Raw genomic sequence first — 16840 nt, forward strand, 5'->3', positions numbered from 1 at the left:
CTGGCTGGCTTTGTACGAAGAGGAAAATGTTGCATCTTAAATCCCGACTCGCGGCGTCTTTTTTCTCCTGATGTCTCGCCGCCGTGCGGATCCGGCCGCAGTAGTAACAGTCGCGCGCAGTCAGCCGGACGTCAGAATCAGTGCTGTTGCGGTGATCGACGAGCACGTACATGGAGACTGTTATTATAATGGAATTTTTCTTCCGAGGAGCCGGAAATTTAGTCACGGCGGTACATACACCGCGATCGGAAGTATCGAGATCCTGTTAATACTTAACGACTGCGAGTCGAGAGCGAACACTGTCGGAAGGTCGACTCGCGGAGGACTGCAGAATACTTGGAGCTTGTTTAGCGGTATATTTGAATTGCGAATGGTTTTCAAGGCTGCGGCTAAACTCATTCGCGCTCGCGCGGCGCACACTTGATTTAGTTAGAAGCCCCGTTAGCTATGCGCGCAGAGCCCGAACTTCCTTGATGATGCCGCCGCTATAATATAGTCTTAAGACGCGCTAAACTATCTTCGCGCTTTAACGTGCTCCGAAGCCCCGATACTGGCGTTTATTATTAAAAATTCGACGATACACGAGATACGTACAAGCGCTGAAATTTCGTATGCGGAAATTCAAGAATGCGCACATGCCCCGCCGGTGCAGCTCCGACAGTCGAAGAGTGTGTGTACTGCCGGAGAGAAGTCCGGCGTATAATCCCTCCGTCTCTCTCTGTCGTGGGTATGCGGCGGCCGGTCTTGCTTGGCATTCCAAAACGCCTGGGCTAGCTGCACCCCCTCTATCACTGCGCCGTTCCATATTCTTCATCCGTACATTTCCAACCCCCTCTCACACCGATGCAGGGCCGAATGCAGCCATGCGTCATCCGGCCGTGATCTATGCTTCCTGTAGCTCGTGGCATTGCCGTGTGTGTGTATGTATGTGTACCTGCGTCTCTATTAAGCGGCCGGCGGCCAATTGATCAACGAAAAAACTGGATATTCTCGGAGATGCAGCCGATATAACGAATGTTTATACAGTCAGAACAAGAAAACAAAAGAAAAACGGGGTCGAAGAATGCGATGCACAATCTCGCGGCATTCCATCGCATCCGCGAATAGCTCACCCACATTTGGCACACGGATCGATCGAGACGCTCGGAAAAAACGGACTTTATCGTGTATAGCGCGCACAACAAAATCCCCCCGCGCAACACCTGCGCGGATCGCCAGGGCGCAACAGGAAACATTCGCCAGAGTATTCCAGGCGAATTCAGCGGATTCCATTACGCTAATTCGCTGCCGCTGCTGGCTAGCCTCGAAAAATGCACGCAGCGCGCAGGAGGTGGAAACGCGGCGTGCGTGCGTAGGCGCACGGCGCGCATATTTAGAACGCGCGTGTGTGCGTCAGCGACGAGAGGCCGCGGCGGTGCGCAGGTATGCGTAACAGGGTAACATGCGCGCGGCAGCGGTGCTGCAGCGGAGGACTGAGAGAGCGACGGTGGGGAGGAAAAGCCTGGGGGAGGCTGCAGCACACTCCACCCCCGTCGAGGGGCGGAGCAACCGCCCACAGTTTGCCGGATGGGATGCCCCCTTCTCGGCGCCGAGGCGCCGAGGCGCCAAGCGCTGATACGCGATATCTGGGGCCACTTGTTGCTGCCCGCGCGCGCGGACTTATAGATGCGACTCGACTGTGCGTGTATTGGATATGGATGTGTGCGGACGAGCTGGTGATGTGACGATGGCGGGGATTTTGCCGCGCATGTTTTTGGTGCTGAGGCACACGGGCTGGTTAACGCCGTCTTTCGCGGTACTTGTTTCCGGTGGGCTGTATTGATTTTTTCCCACCGCGGAAATATACTATCTCCCGGTGAAATTAGTCAACCCCGAATTCCCGAGCGAGATACGCGAAAAAGAATCCCAGGAACTCCCTCGCGCATTCTCGCAGTCAACAAGTTAGTACAGCATCATCTGCGAACGAAGCGCGTTGGCTATATACACTGACTATCGCAGCCGTGAAATCCGCGCAAAAGAGCATCTCAGCGCTCGCGGGCGATTCACGAAATTTGCGAAAATGACGTCGTCCTGACTGGCTGCATTGAATCCGGCCTACGCTCCGCTCTCTATCCATCTCTCTCTCTCTCTCTCTCTCTCTCTCTCTCTCTCTCTCTCTCTCTCTCTCTCTCTCTCTCTCTCTCTCTACTGCAGAGCGCTCGCGTTCCGCGACTTCCAGCGGCGTGCCTGCGTCGGCAATCCTCCGGAAGTCTTAGGATTCCACGAAATTTCACGACCTACCTTACTCTCCATCTCTATCTTCGGGCTGCGGAGGGAGAGAGGGGGGTGAGGCCTCGAGATAAACTCGGTTAACGCGCGCACGCGGGGGCGCGGCCCCGACGGCGGCCGCTGCACGTGTGTGTGTGTAGGTGGAGGAGAGAGGGTTGAACGATACCGCTGCAAGTGTTCCGGGATGGGCTTGGAATTTTTCCCGGAGATGGAGGATGCATTCCGAGACGGGTTTTTAGTTAGGCTGCTGTATCCTATATCATAGCCTGGCGTTACATGCGTTGAATCGCGGGTTTTCAATTTTTTTACACATTATATTATAATTCATATACATCGATATTGAACGAGTGATATTAAACGCGGCGTTTGCGTTCTCTGTTACAGGCAGTGCGGTGGCTGCAGCCGACACCATTTCCTCACCGTGGACCCCCGCGAGTTCCGGGCCGCCGCCCGACGCCAACGGCACCGGCTCGGATACGAAAAACCTCGACGTTGGCGACATCAGCGATGTAAGTATTTTTTAACCCACAAATTTTTTTCTCTCGCTACACATTTCCTCGCGCAAAGTAACCAGCCTCTGTATCGGGTCCTGCCGCGGTATCGATAACTAATACTCGATATAACGCGCGACTATATCTCTCTGGTCTTGGCGCCGCGCGCATTAATAATTAATGAGCCGCTTGCGCGCACAGTACACGAGACTATATCTGTATTGCTCTGTGAACAGGACGAAAAGGACCTATCGGCGGCGGACGCCGAGGGCGTGTGGTCGCCGGATATCGAGCAGAGCTTCCAGGAAGCACTCACCATATATCCGCCATGCGGTCGTCGCAAAATCATCCTCTCCGACGAGGGAAAGATGTACGGTAAGTACCGTCGCGCTGTGCAGCGCTATATACTGCTATTGTTATTATTGTTGCTGCTGCTACTATTATTATTAAATTTTTTCATAACGTAATTGAGCCCACTCTGGCTGGCTTTCTTTTACTCTATAGCGAAAGACTAACGATTAATTAGTCGGGCGCCGTGAACTATTTTTTTTAAGTATCAATCACCTGCGCCTCGATTTTTCAAAGAACGTGCAGAGTAAAATGTGTGTGTGAAAATCGAAGGAAAAATCTAGGCTAGTTAAAGAAATAATAAAACCATAAAATCGTCCGCGCGAAAATCGTAGAATCCGCAATTTCCGTACACCCTCCATCAGAGCGAGCGAAAGAAAGAAACAGCCTCAATTCGCGCCATAACTTCCTCCTCTCTCGCGCGCGCGTCTCCGGTTACTCGCTCCGTCGCCTCTTTCTCTCTCTCTCTCTCTCTCTCTCTCAGCTCGTTATTGCTCCGACCTGAGGTCAGTCTACGTGACCGCTCGACGATATTGTCCGGCGTATATAGCAGCAGCGGCCACGCTCTATCGCCCATTCACCAAGCCGGCGACTACCAGCACACAGCGTCTCACCCATAACCACCACCAGCAGGCATCGGTAGCGTGAGACACTCTCGCTCGTAGCAGCGAAGCAATAACGCCTTGCAGCCCTCTCCGACCGTCGTCCTCGTCGTCGGATGGCCGACGCGCGCCTATAAAGTCTCCCCTCGGATGATTTCATTGCTTCTGCCCGATCTCGTTCTTATTCAGTTCGACTTGACAAAAGAATTTTATCGAGAGAGGGAGAGGGCTCTCGGCATGCCGCCGATATATACTTTCCAATGGACGAGAGAAAGAGCGAACGGACCGAGAGCAATGCGAGAAGTTCCGGAGACGCGTCGACGGGAGATTTTTCACGGACTTCCTTGAGCTTTGTGTACAGTCGAGAGCTTTTTTTGTCGAATTTCACCGCGGTGGGGGACGACGAGATGAATATTTTTCGCCGCGTTTTGAATATTGAATTCTGCGCACTGGCCGTTGATTCCGATGCGAGCGAGCGTGAAATTTTGCGAAATGTGATTCGATGGACGCATCTCGACGTTGTATGGGAGAAAACGTCTATTACAATCTTAGCCCTATCGCGCGCGCGAAACAAAGGATAACGAGGTGCGAGAACGGTTTAACGCGATCGCTGCCGCCGGAAACTTATTTGATCGAGCGCGCTTCGTTGGCCCCGTCTCGAGCCAATAAACGATCGCGTCTCTCGGCGGTCGCCCTTTTCTCAACTCCCTGACTTTCCCTCCTCGCGCCAAGGATTAAATATCTTGAGGCAATTTACTTTCCCGTATAGACATCTTCGGAGAGATATCCTTCGACCTGACTTTGCCGCTCCCTTTTCGGGGGTGTCGGAGGGCCTTTAGCGATTGTTTTTTAATTTCCTCGCGCTCCGATTAATTACTGCAGACCCGTTGCTGAAAGAAAAACTCGACGGCCGCGTGTTGTAAATTACAGCCTCGGGAAACTCAATACACACACAAACACAGACAGACATCCGGTTGGCCGTGCGCGCGAGAGAGACTTTCGTTTGGTAGAAAAACGTGCGACGTAATGATGCCTTTCCACTGCGCTACAATTAACATTTTTTCATGCACACATCGCTCTTCGTGTATCCTGCACTGCAGTTATATGGGAAACACTATACACACACGTAAAGTAGGAGAGAGAGAGAGGAGTGGCCAATGTTTACATACGGCACAGCTGGGCAAGTGTTTTTTTTTTGCGCGCGCGGTGCGAGTAAATAGAGACTATTAGCGGCTAAGTGGCTCTAGACCCACTGTAAAACCGTTAGAGGCTTTATCATTCGCTCGTGCGTATTTATACGGAAAAACACGAGGACAAAACCAAAATTCAACCGCGCCGTACGTGAAGTTCAGCCCTCAGCTTTCGCGGAGAGAAAGAAGCTGCGGCGCCGCGGCGGCGGGCGAGAGACGGGAAATTCAATATTTGCATGTCCGGTTCTCGGATAATAGGAGGTCTCTCGTAGCGCGGCAATCTTCTCGCATGCCTCGCGGGGCTGCTGCACAGCCCCCAAAGATACGGCCAGGCTCTCTTCGCTCGCCTTTCCTATACGCGTCGCACGCCCCACGACACGGCAAAGGATGCCGAGACGAAGGAGGATGGGGCATCTGTTCTCTCTCTCCCTCTCTCTCAGACGGCGAGGGGGACTATCGAGGGTGTGAAATCGCCCTATGGCTTTCGAGAAAAGTGTTTGCCGTTTGATTTATTCCGCCGTCGAGCTTCTTTCGGTTTTCGCAGTTTTATCGATACGATAAAAAAATCTAAAAACATTGATGGACACGAAAATAAAAGGATAACAGTGAGAATCGCTTATAAAAAAAGGCGTCTATCGCGACACAAAGGAGTCGGCTCTGCGCTCGCGCACCAAACAGCGAGGAAGGAAACAAGGCAGTCGGCGGCTCACAAAGGTCCACAGAGACTCGGTGTCTCAGCGTCGTAGTAGTCGTCGTCGTCGGAGAAAGGGAGCCGTCGCCGCTTCAGGCGTCAGTAGGTATAGTGTCCAGTTATTGACCGGCGGAAGCGTCGCGGCACGTCTCCGGGGCGCCTCTAGAGAGAGACGGAGAGACTCCCTCTCTTCTGTATAACACGCGACGATATATATTACGACGGGAGGACGAGTCTCCTGTAAAATGGCTTTTCACGCTGCGGCAAACGTCCGCCGCGTTGACTTGTACGTGGCTGCCCTGGCTTTCCGGGAATTGTCCTGGCGGAGAGATCGGCCCAAGTTTTGCCGAGACGGAAAATATCGATGCGCTTAATTCTCTCCTTCCTTCTTCGAGACTTCGTATATACGTATACATAGCGGCACACGCCGGAGAGAAAGAAGAGTGTTCCATCCGCAGAAAACCAAAATATCTTCAAAAACTTGCCGCAGTAATTTCCCCCAAAACACCCCCATACCTCACGTAGCCCCTCTCGCGCGAGCTTTTTGCGCTTGCACACGCAGTACACTGACCGCCGCTGTGTGTGAGCCGCCGTAGTGTCCGAAAAGCGCACCGCAGCTACTCGCGCAAGTTCGCCGGCGTCGTAAAACGCGCCTCGTAAAACGAAAACAGATTAAAGCCCGCTCGCGCGCCGCACGGAGTGTATATTCGCGGATTTACGAGGACGATAAACGGGATTGCGCGAGCGTCTCCTCTCTCTCTCTCTCTCTCTCTCTCTCTCTCTCTCTCTCTCTCTCTCTCTCTCTCCCTATACCTCCCTTCCTCGCCCTCCTCTCCTACCCTTCTCCCGTAAACCTTGAACGATCTTTCGAGTAAGTCGCATAGTTACGCGCAGAGCTGCCCAAGTTTCTCTCTCGCGCGTGCTTCCGCGATTTTTGCGACATAAATTTCGCGTCGCAGCGTTAGCTACTACCAGCAGTAGCAGTAGCGGCAGCGGCGCTACTTGTTGCGGCTGCCCCCGGGGGAAAATAGATTTTTATCGCCCTCACTAAAAGTTTCTATTATTTGCGCGAGGCTATTTTTCGCGACGGGGCGGGAGCTGGGATTCCTGCGGCCGGATTTTTCGGTGGAACGGTTTTATCGATTCGCGCCGCCTTTGTCTCGCCTGAAGTTTTGCAGCGACGCGCTCTTTTTCGCGGTATACGCGTGCAGCAGCAGGATTAACGTGAGATGCTTTATTAACTGTCGCGCGTTAATCCGCTCGCGAGGGCTCTAATGCTTTTCCATTAGCCCTGCGGATGGACTTTGCTCGTCGAGTGTTTAACTTTACCGATTTTATACGAGGGTAAGAACTGCTATATATTTTCCGGATTAAAAATACCATTTTCTTGCGCGCGCCAGAGTCCATGCACAAAGTAGCGCATTCCGCGTTTAATTCATTTCTATTCCGGGTTCGCCTCCCTGTCTATCTCTCTCGCGCGCGCAAGCGCGCGCTGCTTCGTTCGTCGAAACAACTTCGTTATTTAATTTTAACGGTAGACTCGAAAGCCCGGCCATTTTCATTTGTTTTCTGGCGTTAAGCTCATCCCGGGAAAACTGTTCCATCCGCACACGAGAGCTGCGCTCTCGTTGCGTGCGATGGAGAAAAATTGAAGTTCTTGGCAGAGGCGCTGTAAAAACGCTCGACGTAGGGGTGAATTGAGAATTATTAAAACTGTTCACGGCGTGAGAAATGAAAGGGGAAATTAAATTTAACGTTGCGCTAATCACGAGGACGAGGAAATGAATTATTTTTATTGTGCGCAACGCCTTGTTTATGTACTGTTTTGTGGTGTGAGTAATTTATGCTGATTTAAGAAAACTTTGTTAAGTCAATTTATTATTTCCACTACTGGTATAATTTATAGTCTGTTCCTTTTTGCGAAAATGTATAGGAGTATATTCTCAACTAGCTTCAAACAAAACCACAACGTGCAGCACAGATTAGTTGTGTTTGCAAGCATTGTTACAAAATAATTACTCGGTTCGTGCTTTCACGACCGAGAAACCTGCATAAGACTTTTACACCACGAGTTTTTACTGTTTACGGTGCAACTCGCAATTAAATTATGCTTATCTCATATCTAACTATTTCGTTGAAGTGACTTCGAACAAGACTCCAAACGACATAATCAGCTTAAATTCTATACATCGACCAACGAGCAGACCTGCACTACTTTATCATTCTCCATACCACAGCTTTTTTATCATATCTTATTCCCTTGTTCTCGGCATTTCCTAATTAAACGCCCCAAAAAACAAACTTTCCGCTCGCAGCCTCAACAAAGCTCTTCCACATACAGCAAAACAATTAAAAAATAAGGTACGACCAACAGACGGACGGAAATCTTCATTTAACGAAGTCGTACGTGTACGCAAAAACGCCCTTTACCGAAAGCTTCCTCCGCGTAATACGCGCAATTTCCGCGATGTTGAAGAACACTGCTCCCTTTTCATTTGTTGCTCAATTATATTAAAATTCGCGCGAAAAGACGAGGCCGCGCGAGCGCGCGTGGGATCAAGCTTTATATAAATAAGCTCTCCCCTCAAAAGGGCGCAAAAACAAGCTCGCGGCGGCTGCTCTCCGGGAAATACAAATTCAGCGCGCGCAAAAGCGACTCCTGAAAAACATCGTGAGCGAGAATAGAAAGAGAGAGGACAAGAGAGAGAGAGAGAGAGAGAGAGAGAGAGAGAGAGAGAGAGAGAGAGAGAGAGAGAGAGAGAGAGAGAGAAAGACTTCCGAGATGGAACCAGCTTTCGCGCGTACACCCGTGAATTAATATTCATTACGACGCATAAGAGCCGCTGCGAGCATCAGCGTAAATATGAAACAACGCCTCGTTGTTGCGCTAATTAAAATACCTGGGGCCCATGGCTAAAGGTTCCGCTCGGGTTTGCCTACTTCCAGCGTCGACGGCGGCGGCGGCAGCCCAGCCTCTTCTGAAAATCGCGCGCGTCTCGAAAGTTCGCGGTATATAGCGGCGAAGGAAGCGCTGCTGCGCCCGAGGAATTACTTTCAGCGTTGCGCCATACCGGCTTTTTCCTCTTTCCGGGAAATTCATTACTCCGCGCGCGAGAGGGATAGAGAGAAAGAGCGTTAATACCTACAATTTTTGGGATGGGAAGAGAAGGCGGAGGGGGATCGCTCGCCGTGTACCGATGCGCATGTGTGCGAGAGCCGCTTGTGGAATCGCAAGGAAATTTAGCGGAGAGAGATAATGCGGAAAATCTCGGGGATGTAATAAGCGCGAGCGCGATGTGGATAACCCGCGAACGCTGGTAGGCCTTATATTAGTTTTTGTGTGGCTCAGGAATTGAGTAATTCTGCAACGAGTGCAGATGCACGAACTATTTCGCACTATCCGCACCTATTTCTCCTACTTTTATTTTACTTTCAGCCCCTCCGCCTGGTGGAATGTAGGTTAAATACAAACACGTACTCGCTCGAAAGCGAACGTCGATGAGAAAAGTATCCGCCGAGCTCCGTGTCTGCGAGGAATAAAGTTGGCGTCAGCAGCAGCAGCAGCGAAAGTGCGATAAAAGGGCGAGGTCAGCTCCGGCAGCAGCTCTCTGTTATATAGCAAGAAAATGAAAAAGGAGCCCCGGAATGAACGCGTAAACGCGTGCCGGCCAAGTTTATAAAAATTGCAGGCAGTTCCGGCCGATGCGACAAAGCGCGCGAAAAAATTTCGCTCGCGCAATAAAGATAAAAGGAGGGACGAGAAAATCCGTCAGAATGTGCTTTTCATCACGTGAAACTTTCGTAGAGAGAGAGAGAGAGAGAGAGAGAGAGAGAGAGAGAGAGCAAGGACTGCGTGCGAGAGAGGAGAGCGGGACGCCGAATGAGAGGGGGAAAAAGAAGTGCGCGTGTGTCCCGTAAAAAAGAGCTTATCTCCAGAGAGGGCGAGGAGCGTTGTTTTGCCACAACACGGAGAAGAAAGCTTCGCATTATAGCTGTAGAACAGCATGGTTATGGACTGGCTGTTTCGCTGCCGCTTAAACTCTCCGAGTATCTGATCAGCGAATATAGGTGGCGCATGGATACCTCTCAGTTTCCCTTAACTTAATCTGCCGACAGAGAGTATATGTGGAGGTGAATCGCCTGCCGAAGCAGCGAGAAAAACTTTTCTTGCGTTGGGTTTGCTTGAGCCGCGCGTGCTGTAACTGCCAAGAAGTATGTACTGATAGCTAAATTCGTATTTTTAAACTAAGCAGTTCCAGCAGCATCCAGAAACTAAGCAGTTTTAACTGACTTGCTATCCCTTGACGCTCGAACTTTCAAGCTCCTTAGTATGTGGCTAGCTATGATAGGTGGCGAATAGGCACTCTTCCATCACCGTCGTCATCTTAAGCGGGGCAAAGTGCTTACATAGCGGTGTGCCACTTGCGCCAAACCAGCCTTTTCGGGCCGTTCATGCTGTAAACATGAAAGTCAAAATTTTCTGCTGCAATGTCAACGTCGTTTACAATACTATTTAAATTGGCCGTGCCGAAGAGGTTGATAAACTTTAATTTCCACGACATTACCACTGCTTCAAATTATTATCAAATTTTCACGTATATTAGCCTTTTAATTAAAAAGTTTATCAAATCAACATTTCACCCCGCCGCCTCGACGATTTTAATTATGTTAGTCGACGGTCTAGAAACAAGAGCAAGCTGCAAACCAGGACAAAAAAAGCATAATCAAAATCAAAAGAGCAGCTTATTATACGCGATGCGACTGCAATTTCTCTCGCACTTCCGAATAATACGTCCCACCGCGCGTGCTTAAAAAATTCAATTGCCGTTCGTTCGTTTGTTATGAAAAATGTAAAATTTTGCATCTTGATAACGACTTTTTCAACGCTCTACACACGCGTCTCCACAATAAAGCGCTGCACACCTGTTAAATTACCGAGAGGAAAAAATCTCGGCACCTGCAGCCAGCCGCTCATGCACGTATACACAACAGCGCAGCGCACATACGAGAGCCATAACGCAATTTCTCACAGATGCTGTCCGAGCTGCAGGAGCATCAGGCTCGTATGAAAGGGCGGCAAGATCGCGGTCTATTGACGCGACCGCATGCAGCGCGCAATAGCCCAAGAGAGGAGCAGGAGGAGGGGGGAGGGATGGGGGAGGATGAGAAGGGAAGGAGGTGAGAAGCTCGGAGGTTGCCCCGGAGATCCCTGGACAGAACGAGGACGATGTAATAATCTGCGTCTGCATTGTCCGTCTTCCTGGCATGGCCGAGTCCTTTGACATCTCGCCGAGTTTAATTAAACTCCGCGCGTAATGGCCTGGCCAAGATGGCAGACCGACTCTCTGTCTCTCTTCTCTATCCCTCTCCATTCCTCTCCCTTCCTTTTTGCTATCTCGACTCGCTGCAGTGTATATGTGTGTGCGTGGATGGCCGGCACTCGTATAGTTCGTCTACTTTTTCACTGCGCTTTCGTTCTCGCGAAATTGACCCTTTCGGAGAAAGAGAGGAAAGTTTCACGCAGTGAGAGGATCATTGTCGTCGTTGGCGGGGCGCATAAGTGCTTTTTTTCAATGGCCTACTGGATTTTCGCAGTAAATAATAATACTTGCAAATACGCCGACGCATAAAAACGACAGAGGCGATATTATTTTGGACTCGCTCAGAGCGCCGTACGAGGAGCCGGCATCACCCTCGCCGTCGCGCAGCACACGACCATCCCTTTTTTCATCTCTAATATTAAACGGCGGTTTAACAAGAATGTCGTCCGTCGGCGCTCTCTCGCACCCTCGCACACACACGTACAACGTGGCGCGGGCACGGAAAAAATCAATTACATCTTCGTTCACCTACGATATTAAACGCATCACCATATTTCATCCCGCGTCATCATTCGACCTTCTTTCTCTCTCTCTCTTTCCGCGCGCGCACCCCCTTGCTCGCGCGCGCGTTTATCGGCCGCAATTTACAAGCTAGCGCGCGTGTCATCTATATACGCCCTCGGCTAGAAAAATGGGGAAAATATAAGGAAAGCCGCCGTAGGGTGTGTGTGGAAAATTTCGCTGCGCGTCTGACTTGCAGAAACGGCCTCAAATTGAGTGTGTAATGGAATAGTGGAATTTCCGAGGGATACGCGCGCGATGATGGGAAAATGGTCGTTGAACTTTTTCTCAAAAATCACACGTACACATCAGAGAAAGAGAGTCTCGTGAAAGAAGAAGAAGCTGCCGCTGTTGTATACAACACGCAACACACACACACATACAGGTCGAGCTGAGGCATAGCGCTAAAGTAGAACGAGCCCGACACACAGGACAAGTTGAAGGGTGAGCGCTATAGGATAGCGCGCAGCGGCGGCAGAGAGCTATAACGCTCGGCCGAAACGACGACGACGAGGAGGTGGAGGAGGAGGAGGGAGGTGGTGTGGAGTGGGTGGCACAGGATGTGGGGGTGGACGCCGTTGCCGTCCTTTCTCTCTCTCTCTCTCTCTCTCTCTCTCTCTCTCTCTCTACCGCTGCCGCCGCTGCTACTGCCAGGCCACCCCCGGCCCCGAGAGAGGGTGGCGAAACTATGCGAAGAATGTGCAATTAGTGAACAGAGCCGAGCGCCCGCGTGGAGGGAGTTGCCGCTCCCGTAGAGCGAGAGAGCGAGAGAGAGAGAGAGAGAGAGAGAGAGAGAGAGAGAGAGAGAGAGACACGGGTTTGCGTCGAGGGTTGGAGGGATCAGAATCGCTCTCCTCTGTCTCCGTCCCACTTGCTATAGCTTCTGCTCTATACCGTCCCTGTCTGCTGCGCCGTTCTGCGTGTACGTCTATACATACACACGGCTACATAGACGCACGGTCTTTCTCTTCTCTCCCGCTCGCGCGCGCGCGCCTCTACGGCCACGAATATACGTGCACGTGCACGTGTGCCTCGCGGAGAGAGGAGGGGTTGGCTGCCCCGAAGAAAATGGAAAGAAAGGAAGATGGATGGAACGGCGACGGGCTATACCTGCGCGCGCGATAAGAGGAAAAAGGGACTTTTCGCGAGCGGGGGTCGCTCGCCGCCCGCTCGTAGATCGCGGAGGGTCAGCGTGTCAGGCTACCATCAGTATATATAGACGAGCAAGCGAGGCCGGCCAGCTCCCGCGTGGATAGATCTCTCGTAGGAGTTGCAAAGCGACACCTTTGTCTCTCGAGAAAGCTCGCTTGTATTTATTTCGCCCCCTCGATCTAAACTCTCTTTCGCGTCGCTGATATTTTTCGCCTCGAGACTTTATTAAAGGTATCGGGAAGCTCCTCGTCGACGCTGTTCGAGGATGTACGCAATAAAGTTCTCGCGAGAAATATCGCGCTTTGAAGTTCAAAATCGGCGCGCAGCATCGGAGCTCCGTGATCGATATCGCGCGCTCTGATTAACTGGTCATCAAAGCCGAAGCCCATTCTCTCTCTCTCTCTCTCTCTCTCTCTCTCTCTCTCTCTCTCTCTCTCTCTATCCCATCGCCCGATCGAAGCTTATGGCCGCACTGCTCTTCTCGCTCCATCCATCTCTCTCTCTACATCCAAGCCGAGCGCGATGCACACGTAATACACACAGACAGATCGAGTCTTGCGGCCACGTCCTCGAGAACGCGCAGCGAAAGCTCGAGCACTTCTGACGATTGCGGATCGTTAATTAGCTAAACAAGCTTAAACGCACTTCTGACTCTCAAGGATAGAGAGAGGGAGACGCTATATAGCGGGGAGTAGCATCAGCGCCGGCCGTTGTTTGCCGCGAGCGTGTATACAGTGCACGGCATCGATTAGCGGCGACGCGCTCAAGTCGGGACTCGGATAGCCCCCGCGAGAGACAAGGAGGAGAGAGCCGTGCGGAACAATGTCCTCGGCGCGTCGAAAGCAATTTGACGCTGTAACGCTGAAGCCGGCCGTCTCTGATGCTGTACATACGTAGACGTGGATTCGACGAAAGGCGAAGGTGCTTTCTTTTTCAAAATACACACCAAGCGACGAACCCGTTCTCATTCAATTACGCTCTCTACTTCGCTCGAAAATCAGCCCTTCCCTCTCGCCCAAACTCACGCGCGGTGTATATTTCATCGGGCCAACCGAGCGTTTCGCGTATAATATGCAACTGCGCGCCAGAAATGACGTGTATAATACGCATCAGCGCAGAGACAGTCATCACAATTGCAAAGTCGCTCAGCCCAGCCAGATGGCACGTATCCCTCGAAAGCCGCATTATAATCGCGCGCGCGCTCGGCGCATTGTCCCGCCGCGCGGCGCTGCGCGCGGAGAAAAGAGTTTCTATATTATGCGCTCTCGGCCCACACGCGGCTTATTGTGCCGACGCCGCTTTTACTTTTAGCTTCTTTTTCGGGGCGTGACAAAAGAATTTTAAGCCGCATTTGTTTTTCAAATTTGGCGAGGGTGGCCGGTTGTGTGCGCAGCTTTGGATTGATATATAATTTCGAGGGGGTGGCCGGGAATTTCGTTAACGGGTGAGATCGATTTTCGCGGGAATGATTGATGATGATCCGGCTATAAACTGCGCGCGGGGGAAGCGTATAGTCGATTAGGGCGAGTCATTTTATAGGTGTGTGACTACGTGGAATTTTTCGGGCTGATACCGAATCCGTAATCTCGCGTCTTTTCCTTTTGAATATAAGAGAAGAAACAAAAGCTTCCGATGTATCTCACCCCAGCCAATATAATTCGAAGGACGCCTATAAGAGCCTCGCTCCCCACTCGCGATCCCGAATCCAATAAAGGCCAAAAGATAATCGCTCGTTTACGTCGTCCGATGTGTACATCCCACACAGGCAGAAGACAGCGCGCACGTGCTCCCACTCGACGCTCGCTGTATACTACTGCACACACACGAGAGCGAGCGAGCGACACTCCATCGTCTCTCGTTATGGGAGCGAGCCGTAATGGCCCTTCTTGTTAAATTGAGCATCGGCCAAGTGATTTACGTTGATTGCCGCTCTCTCCCCCGTGCGCTGCTGCAGCCGTGTCCCTCCCGCCGCTGCACGCGAGCCTTCTTGCCGATGATCGCTCATTTCTGCCCGGCCCTTATTGCGCGGTACGCGCCTCGAGATCCTGCTACTACCGGCCTCTAGTGCGCTTGTACATGGCAGAGGATGATACTGGCGATGGGATGGGTCGATCGATGTCGGATGCACACGTATACTTTCATATCGGGACTCGGTCTCCGACTCACTCCTGTGCTACTGAAAGTAGTCGAGAAAGATGATCAAGAAGAATCGGGACGGGCGAAATTAATCATCGAGGTAAGCACAAAAAGCCGACCTCTGCCCGTCTCTCGTAAAGAAGCGCTCGCCCGGAGCTCGAAAACAAACAAAAACAGCAGCCAACCCCTTGTGCACACTCCAGCAACGATAATCAAAGCGCGCACCGTCCGAAGATTCATCAAAGAAGCCCGGTAAAAGCTCTCGAGGGCATCATCATCGTCCCTCCTTCGCTCGCTGCCTGATGCGGGAAAAGGGTTTTCCGACGGGAGCAGCAGCTTCCCTTCGTAAAACTAAAGCGCTGCGCGTGTATATACATATCCACAGGGAGAGCTGCCCCTGCGCGAAGAATGCGCGGCTTTCAAAAACAGTGAAGGAGGAACAGAGAGGCCGCGAGTTCATGCCGAGGCCATTTAACGGTCTTCGCGAAATTGAGTCATCGCGCGGTTCGCCCGGAATCTCGGATATTTTCTCTCCTGCCTCTTCCCACCCGCTAGCTCGCTCGCTCGCTCGCGCGCGTGCCTCCTTAGTAGTACGAGGAGAGATAAGAGCCCTTTGCCGGAAGGCAGCTTCAACTCTCGGCTCTTACTCTTCCGCGAATTGAATGCAAATGTCGACGAGCATCTTGATTTTTTCGTCTTCTATTCGTTGATCGAATCGAAGGAAAGCTGAGAATTTATAATATTGACAATCGACACCCACTCGATTTTTCTATAAGGGGCTGTTCATCCGGTATTTAATGGCAAATTGGGCATATAATATGGCCGCTTCAGTAGGGGCTCGAGTATTCACTCATTAGCGCCGAGCGAGAGTCGAGTAGCTAATTAACTCTAGGGCCAGACCGGCGTGTACCTATCATACTCGCCTCCGCTCTGTGTTGCGATGTGATCAGCTCAGCCGTTTATGCGTTTGGAGAAATTTACAAAAGTGCGAGGCTCGAAATTTCTAACGAGCTTTTCGCGCGCGCGAGGGATATTAATCGAGACAAGTTTCCGGGAATCCGATAAGCACTTCTTCTTACACGAGTCGTTAACGAGGCGTAGCAAAGTTTCGTACGAGTTGTTATCGCTCGATTGAAAAAAATTATAAAAACTTCAACGCAGCGTTTTTCCCACCCACTATTCCCATTTCGAGAAAAAGACGATCCAACTCGCGCGTTATTTTCCAATCAACGTCTTCGGATTCGATCCGAACCCCCTCTAATTTCGTCAGGCGCGGCCATCAGCCAACCGAGAATCCATCCTCGCGCCGAAGTTCAATAAAGTATCGAAGTCGTAGCGCGATCTCTCCCTCCGCTCTTTTGCTCTTTCTCTCTCTCTCTCTCTCTCTCTCTCTCTCTCTCTCTCTCTCTCTCTCTCTCTCTCTATCTCTCTCTCTCTCTCTTGCTGGGCGCAGCGGAAAATTCATTAAAGGAATCGTCGGCTGAAGGCTGATAAGTGCCGAGAGGCAGCAAAACCGGGAGAAAGAGAGAGAAAGCCAAGGAAGAGGATAAAAGACCCAGGCGGGAGCTTCAAAGAACGCGCGCGCGCGAAAAGCCTCGGGAATATTAAATTTTGCTGGCGGGGAAAAGGAAAGGGAGAGAGAGAGAGAGAGAGAGAGAGAGAGAGAGAGAGAGAGAGAGAGAGAGAGAGAGATAGCGCCCGGCTAAATTGCGCGACTTGTTTCCCTGGTCGCGGAAATAACGCTCATTAGCTCGGCTGCTGCTGGGAGCTTGCAGTGGGGTTTGAAGATTTCTTGTTTTTATTTTTATTTTTAGTTTATAGTGCGTGTGATATTTGGTTATATTCGAGGAATTGCGTTTCTTTAGAAAATAACAAAAAAAAAAATTATTTCCTAACAGAACCAGTAGTTTGTTTTAACGCAAGCTCGCGCTCAATACATTCCATCAGAGATGGCTATGGCGTAAGGATCGCGGCATCGCTTACGCCACCATCGTTGTGTAATGAATCAGAAAAAAACGACGTTGAAGTAACGCGGGTATATCCACAGCTCTCTTCGCAAGCTCTGTTCAACGTTTGCCGC

The 16840-nt window shown here is 51.1% G+C and overlaps 1 protein-coding gene across 9 annotated transcripts in view; it reads left to right on the forward strand.

Annotated features, from left to right (window-relative positions):
- Window positions 1-16840, forward strand: part of LOC100117261 (protein scalloped) — a 130751-nt gene that overhangs the window by 102554 nt on the left and 11357 nt on the right. For all 9 annotated transcript variants that reach the window (XM_008209572.3, XM_032601705.1, XM_032601706.1 and 6 more), the window contains 2 exons: window positions 2653-2777; window positions 2996-3134. In XM_008209572.3, coding sequence (XP_008207794.1) covers window positions 2653-2777; window positions 2996-3134 — 264 coding nt within the window. The remainder of the gene's footprint in view (window positions 1-2652; window positions 2778-2995; window positions 3135-16840) is intronic.

This window comes from Nasonia vitripennis (genome assembly GCF_009193385.2).
Source record: "Nasonia vitripennis strain AsymCx chromosome 3 unlocalized genomic scaffold, Nvit_psr_1.1 chr3_random0004, whole genome shotgun sequence".
Lineage (NCBI taxonomy): Eukaryota > Metazoa > Arthropoda > Insecta > Hymenoptera > Pteromalidae > Nasonia > Nasonia vitripennis.